Source organism: Hippopotamus amphibius, chromosome 12, assembly GCF_030028045.1.
Source record: "Hippopotamus amphibius kiboko isolate mHipAmp2 chromosome 12, mHipAmp2.hap2, whole genome shotgun sequence".
NCBI lineage: Eukaryota > Metazoa > Chordata > Mammalia > Artiodactyla > Hippopotamidae > Hippopotamus > Hippopotamus amphibius.
Window position 1 is genome coordinate 98,048,442 of NC_080197.1, and position 6,629 is coordinate 98,055,070.

General features: G+C 35.1%; 1 protein-coding gene across 1 annotated transcript; it reads right to left on the bottom strand.

Moving 5' to 3' along the window:
- Positions 1-4,472: 4,472 nt before the first annotated feature.
- LOC130834161 (olfactory receptor 6C2-like) lies at positions 4,473-5,408 on the bottom strand. The gene has a single exon (XM_057704260.1). The coding sequence runs from the start codon at positions 5,406-5,408 to the stop codon at positions 4,473-4,475; it is 936 nt and encodes a 311-aa protein (XP_057560243.1).
- Between the last annotated feature and the right edge of the window lie 1,221 nt (positions 5,409-6,629).

Here is a 6,629-nt window from a genome sequence, read left to right on the forward strand (position 1 = left end):
CATGTTAGATTGTAAGCAATTCTGGCAGCAGGGTGTAGCATTCTCAACGGGAATGTTATTTCCCATTGAGAGCAACCAGGGCTTCTTGGAGAAAGAGTTTCCAAGTTACGGGTAGGAAACATACAAACTGAACCTGACATATCTTTTCATGTCAGAAAAAAAGGAAGTAAAAAATATCATATGAGGACACAGGATCCATGAGGGTAGGGCTTAAATTATAAAAGGAAATTGATTGATGACCAGTGGATGTTGCTAGGACATCAAATTACTACCCCCAGAACAATGATAAAGGAGGGAAGGAACCACATGTTTAATCAGTTTTCCTGTATATATTATATTTCAGGTAATCAAACCTTTTCTCAAAGAAGTAGTGAATTCACAGAAACACAAAAGAAAACAATGGTTTGGACTTCTTAATATAATAATGGATCTAAACAATGCACCGTATGTGCAAAAAAATTATGAAATATTGAGGGAGACATTTATAATTGACGTATCAGGCTGGTGACACCTGAATGCACTGATCAACCTAAGCATTACTGGAAGTGGGTGCTGCCAACTTTATACGGCTCATGATATCTTGCAATAGGAGGCATGCGGCCTTGCTTATCAACTAGATTTGCTAAAAATATGAATCTAAAATTAATAAATATTCAAATCTAATATGGAAGAAGAAATTCAGTGCTTGAGAAGTAAATTGAGTGATACTGTAAGGAAGCATCAGTTAAATAATCAAGGACATTCTACACTAACATGACCTCATTTCACCATCAATTAAGGTAATAAAACAATGAAAGGATTATAAAAATAAAAAAAAAAGTTGTAAGTAACATAACAACTAAATGTGATTAACAGTTTTCTTAGGATTTTGATTCACACACCTAATTGTGAAAAAAAAAAACAAAAAACAAAACATTTTTATGTGAACCAGGGCAAAACAAACACACTCTGAATATGAGACCCTATTGTGATTTATTGATAATATTGATATATGGAACAATGTCACGGTCGTGGGTAAAAGAACATTTTCTTATCAGCTATACCTACTGATAAACTCGTGGGTGAAGTAAAATGAATTTATGGGTGAAATGCTATAAGGTGAAATGATAGTCAAAAAATAAGAGATCAGAGGATAACAGAGAAATAATTTTAATATATTGATAATTATGGAATCTGGGCAATGGATACATGTTCGTTAATTACTATGCCTTGTCTCCTTTTGTGAATGTTTAAATCTGTCCACTTGAGAATGGTTTTAAAAACCTAGATGTACACACTGCTGTATTTAAAATGGATAACGAACAGAGACCTACTCTATAGCACAGGAAACTCTGCTCAATGTTATGTGGCAGCCTGAATTGGGAGGAGAGTTTGGGGGAGAATGGATACCTGTATGTGTATGGCTGAGTCACTTTGCTGTACACCTGAAACTATCACAACATTGTTAATCGGCTATGGTCCTATATAAAATAAAAAGTTAAAAAATAATAAATTAAAAACTAAATGACAATAATTTTCTAGAAAATGTATCTGCTTATTGAGATGGAGATAACATCACTCCTCATGACTGGCAACCTGGAAGACAAGCACACCACCCTCTTCCCTCCATCTGCCACCAAGTTAGCTTTCTAGGGCCCAGTGTCCTCACCTATGACTTCAGAAATGTGTGGCTTCCTACGCCACAGGTAAATTGGGCCAATTTAAGGAAACTCTCTCATCTAAGCCATATACTTCAATCTACATTTATCATAAATGAAACAACTATTTACACTTATTTGACTCCTCTGCCTATCTCTCAATTTGTTGGGATCTCATATTAGGAAATGTGTAATGAAATAAGATCAATTAGCAGCTATGTGATCATTTAGAAAACTAATATGGATAAAATTTACATATGCGACCAAGCTGTGAGCCCAGAGGATAAACTAGGCTTGTGTAGAAAATGATTTTGCACTTTTGGCTAAAAAAGTCTGAAATCAGTGGTGTGAGCACAGTTACATAAACTGATGCCATTGGGGACTTGATATTCAGGAGGTAAATGCTATACCTTTCATCTTAGTGGTATAGGTAGGCTAAGCAACTCTCACATGGAGAAAAAAAAGCAAAGACTAAATCTTCACCCAAAAAAAAAGTGTATACACACACACACACACACACACGTATATACATACATATATAAAGACACACACAGACATATACATATATATACACACATATATACATGTGTGTGCATCCTATATTTAAACTGATATAGCACAGGTTGTGGCAGGATCAAAGAATCAGATAAGCTAAATATTTCACAAATCTGAAGTTAAACTATAACCATAGGGTTAGGATTCCTGTCCAATGCATTTTCTGGTTGAAATCTGGAAGACCACTGAACATTTTTGGTCTCAGATGGGACTGAACTTGAAGAACCTCTCCCTCAAGCACTCTAAGATTTTGAGAACTTCCTGCAAGGTCTTCATGGACTCACACTGGAAGTCTGTGCTTTAAAGCAAATGATTAGCACTAAAAAAAGTGCCTGGAGGCAGGCTTCTCTCACTGACGCTGAAGATCCAAATTACAAGGCCAGTTTTTCTTTTTTCCTCTTCTCTTTATTTTACTTCTTTTTTTGTTTTCTCTTGCTCTTTAATTCTGTATATCAGTACAATGATTTTTAAATTTAATCATATAGTTTTTATAGTATTTTATCCAATTAGCATAATTAATGTCATATGTTATTACCATAGAATTAATTACATATGTGTATAAATGCATTAGATATTAATTGTATCTTTGTACTTTGTTTATGATATACATCCTGCTCAGTTTTATTACTGGTAGCTATTCCTTGGGCTGTTCCTTGAAACCCTCTTGATGCCTCTGGAGAAGCAGATGGAGTTACTTGAACAAATAGTTCCACTCAAAATCAGTAAAACTAGTTTTGGATCCTAGTTATGCCACTTGTTAGCAATAGTTCACTTTTTTTAACTTTTATTTCTCCACTATTTTCCAGCGTAAATTATGAATATAATCACTTCAACAGCAATTTTCAGGTTTGTCACTATTATGAATTTTTAATAAATTTTGGCTTTTATTCTATTTCATTCCAAAATTTAAAAATAAACATTTAACAGCATCGTTACTATTACTGTACTTTTCTTTCCTCCTGTTCACAGATTAATCCCAAATATCACTATTGTATTTTTTATCTTCATATAAAAATTCTCATTTTGCATTATCAGAAGTATTCATATCACCATGTTGGAAGATTAACTATCACATAGCTAATATTTGTCTAGGTGCCAGGCATAAGGCATTCTAGAACTTGTCATACAGATAGGCTTCTCTAACACATTTACCATTTAGAGCAGAATAAGGACAAGCAAACTTGAAAATGTAGTTTGGTAAGAGATATGGGAGCAGCAGATAAGTGATAAGTGTGAATGAATGGGACTAACCCAGGCTTGGTGGTCATGTTGGAATGCCATGAGGAATAATACGAGGTCAGTAGATTCCTTCTGGGAATGTCATTTAAACTGGAGGACACTGAGATTGGGTAGTTCATATGAGTGGAAAATTCCTGCCTACAGAGGCCATGATATGATTAGTAACATCAAGTAAGAGAGCAAAGATCAAAGGAAGTTAAAATGCTGGACTATAGAAGTTCAAGTTGTTGAAGAATTTAACAAATAATTAAATGTTGATCATTCTTTGACAGCTAGCACTGAGTGCACATTTCCAACACTTGAAATGACTAAAGTTTTCATTTTCAAAAACCAAATTGTTTCATTGACATTACTATTCACATTATACTCTGTTTTCTCCATCTCCTGTATATTTGGGTTGCTGATTATTTATTTATCACTCTTCTAGCTCTGTGGGGTTCCTTAGACTTGCTGCCATCTGTTTGTGATTTAACATTTCAATAGTACATCAGTACCAATCTCTTTCATGTAATTTCAATGCAGGTTTTAATCTTTAGCAGGAATTACCAATGCATTTCTCTCTTTAATCTATGTCCTGTTGGCTATTTTTAAATAACTTTTATATTAACCAAATCCATTCAATAAATATGTAAATTGTGATTTTAAAGCTTCCTTACTAGCAAAGGCATTCTTGAAATCCTAAATCTTTGTACTTATTCCTTACTTTAAAATACACATTGAGATTTTGAGACTTTTCCCTTGTTACACTTGGAAATATCATTTCTCTCCAATTTGAGTAAATTTGTTTGGAGAAATGATATGCAGTCCTTTCAGCACTAGGAAAGAAAGCTTGAGAATGAGGTCATGCTCAGATTTCCTGAAACAACTGTTTCCATTTTCTCATAATGGTTGTAATTCTCACAGAGGTTGGTTAATAAGGGGACGATAGAGGTGACTAGATCAGGGTCAGTACAGAATGAAAGACCAAAGCTAGTTCAGAAAGAGACAAAATAGGATAGACACATAAGAAAATTGTTTAGGGATTCTGATTTCAACATTCCCCTAATTCTTTGAGAGCAATATAATTCTTTTAACTAAGTCATTAAAGGTTTGTTTCACTTGCTTGTTCCTCAGAGTATAAATAAATGGGTTTAACATGGGGGAAATGGAAGTAGTGATTATTACTACTCCCTTATTAATGGTCATTTCATCTTTGGATGAAGGTTTGATATAGACAAAGATGCAGCTGCCATAGGTGATAGAAACCACAATAAAGTGGGAAGAACACGTGGAAAAGGCTTTTGTCCTTTGCTGGGCAGAGGGGAATCTTAGAATTGTTCTGATGATAAACATGTTGGACAAGACCACACACATAAGTGTCATGATAAAGATCAACACAGAGCCAACAAGAGTCATCTCCTCGATAAATCGTGTATCTGAGCATAAGAGCTTCAGGAGTGGATTAACGTCACAGAAAAAGTGGTCAGTGACAGAGTCACAGAACTCCAGGTCCAGTCCCAAGCAAAATGGTGGAAAAACGATCAAGAAAGTGGTCATCCAGCAGCAGAAGATCAGCATTCTGCAGACCCTCTGGTTCATAATGCTCACGTAATGCAGGGGCTTGCAGATGGCTACATAGCGGTCATAGGACATGGCGGCCAAGAGAAAAAACTCTGTTATTCCAAACATATATGTAACAAATAGTTGGGATACACAAGCATTATAGCTAATGGTCCTGTCACCTGTTGATATACTGTACAAGAATCTCGGAATGCAGGCAGAAGTGAATGAGATCTCTAAGAAGGAAAAATTTTGGAGGAAAAAGTACATCGCAGTTTTAAGATGAGAATCCACTGCTATGAGGGTGATGATGAGGAGGTTTCCAGTCACACTCAACATGTAGGTGATGAGCAGAAATACGAAAATGAAAGTCTGCGTGTGCAGGTCATCTGTTAATCCCAGGAGGATGAAACTGACTACTGACGTGCGGTTTCTCATTCCTGGGTCCTGACTTCTGTACAGTCTGCATGTAAAACTGAGGGAGGTAAGATCTGAGAAGAGGGTGAGAGAAATGTTTTACTGTAAGGTTTGTTTAGAGAAACCAAACAATGTATTTTACATGCATCTTCTTTCAGTTGATAATGAGTATTTTTAAATAATTCATGTTGTAAGCTCTGTTGATAGGTCACTTCTAGGTTAGAAACTTGGCTTTCAAACATTTTCAACCACAAACTATGCTAAGATACACATTTTATATTGTAGCCCAGTGTACATGCAACCACACTCACAAATATATATGCTTAAATATATCTGCACCAAAAATTTCAGTAAAACACTAACCCTTAGATTCCCTGCTCTCTGTTTTCTATAGAATCTAAAGAAATTATTGAATCACTATACTGTATACCTGAAACTAATATAATATTGTCAATCAACTGGACCTCAATTTTAAAATAAATAAATGAATACAAATATCACCAAATCAATTTAAGAGTCTGCTCAGCGGTGATACCATGTATTTGAAACAAACAATTATCTTTTAGGCATTCTTTAAATGATATTGTCCAAGTAAAACATACTTTTTCCATGATTTTTTTTAATTTATACTTTGGAATAGATTTTTTCATAGCACACTCGTCCCCTGGGAGCAACGAAATCAGGAACTTGAGGACATCCTTTTCTCTAAAAATTTTTCCCTTATTGCTTACTGAAATTTTACATAGTTTTATTATCTGCTTGAAGAATTTTTTCCTGGATAAACTGAATACGTATGCAGGTTTCTACATCCATTTGCCAAAGCAGTTGAGGACTCTGTTCCACTGCCTTGACCAAACGTATACCTAATCTACAAAGGACAGTTCCTGTATTAAAAAGTCCTTTCCTAGGTCTTTACCATGACTTTCTCCAATTGTTTATGCCTTTAACTGATTGTGACTGATTTCCCACTTTGGTGCACAACCCAGAGAGCATTTTGATACATACCAAATTCACTAAATGAAAAAATGTGTTATCCGCACGCAGCTGAAGAATTATTATTCTCAATGTTTATCATTCAATCTGATATATGTCTGACTGAAACAGAATCCTTTTGATCAAGTCTATAAGTAGTAAATACATTCTGCAGTCTGACTTCCATCCTTAGCTTCTCATAATTTTCTCTAACTCCATCCAGATGTCCAACCTACTCCTCACTGCTTCCAATATGGCTTCTGAACACAC

What these genes read in the sequence shown, in the direction of transcription:
- LOC130834161 (XM_057704260.1), bottom strand. Translation starts at nt 5,408, where the DNA reads ATGAGAAACCGCACGTCAGTAGTCAGTTTCATCCTCCTGGGATTAACA.